This window comes from Egretta garzetta, unplaced genomic scaffold (assembly GCF_000687185.1).
Source record: "Egretta garzetta isolate BGI_Z169 unplaced genomic scaffold, ASM68718v1 scaffold1023, whole genome shotgun sequence".
Taxonomy (NCBI): Eukaryota; Metazoa; Chordata; class Aves; order Pelecaniformes; family Ardeidae; genus Egretta; species Egretta garzetta.
Genome location: NW_009259053.1, coordinates 15,436 through 15,862, shown reverse-complemented (window position 1 = coordinate 15,862; position 427 = coordinate 15,436). Strand labels below are relative to the sequence as shown.

Sequence of the window (427 nt, the reverse complement as noted above, 5' to 3'; positions counted from 1 at the left end):
CTCTCTTCCCTCAGTTGGTTCAAACGGGAACAAGGAGGAGAAAGATCCCTTTTTTTTCAAGGAGAAAAATCCCTTCTGGCCGCCGTGGGCGGACCCACCGGGCAGTAACCGCCCGCTTCCTTGCCTCGCAGGTGCTGGATGAATTCTCCAGGCAGGTCAGCAAAATAGACTGGCCTTCGGGCTCCCCCGCGACCATCAGCTACGCAGCCTTGGACGGGTACCTCAGTAAATACCAGGTATGGCCCCCCTGGAACCCCCGTGGGGGCTGCGTGGAGGCTGGGAAACGCTGCCCGCAGCCCCCAGACCTGGAGCTGGGAGCGTGGGTGACGCCCCGGTGCCTGCCGGGACACCCGTGCTGTGGGGCCGTGGCCCGGGGGGGGCTGGTGCCCCTGCGGCCCCGGGGCCGACGCTGGGGGGGTTCTCTCCA

General features: G+C 66.0%; 1 protein-coding gene across 1 annotated transcript in view; it reads left to right on the top strand.

Moving 5' to 3' along the window:
• YKT6 (YKT6 v-SNARE homolog) overlaps positions 1–427 on the top strand; it is a 7,187-nt gene that overhangs the window by 5,610 nt on the left and 1,150 nt on the right. The window contains exon 4 of the mRNA XM_035890677.1: positions 132–310. Within this exon, the coding sequence (XP_035746570.1) occupies positions 132–310 (179 nt within the window). The remainder of the gene's footprint in view (positions 1–131; positions 311–427) is intronic.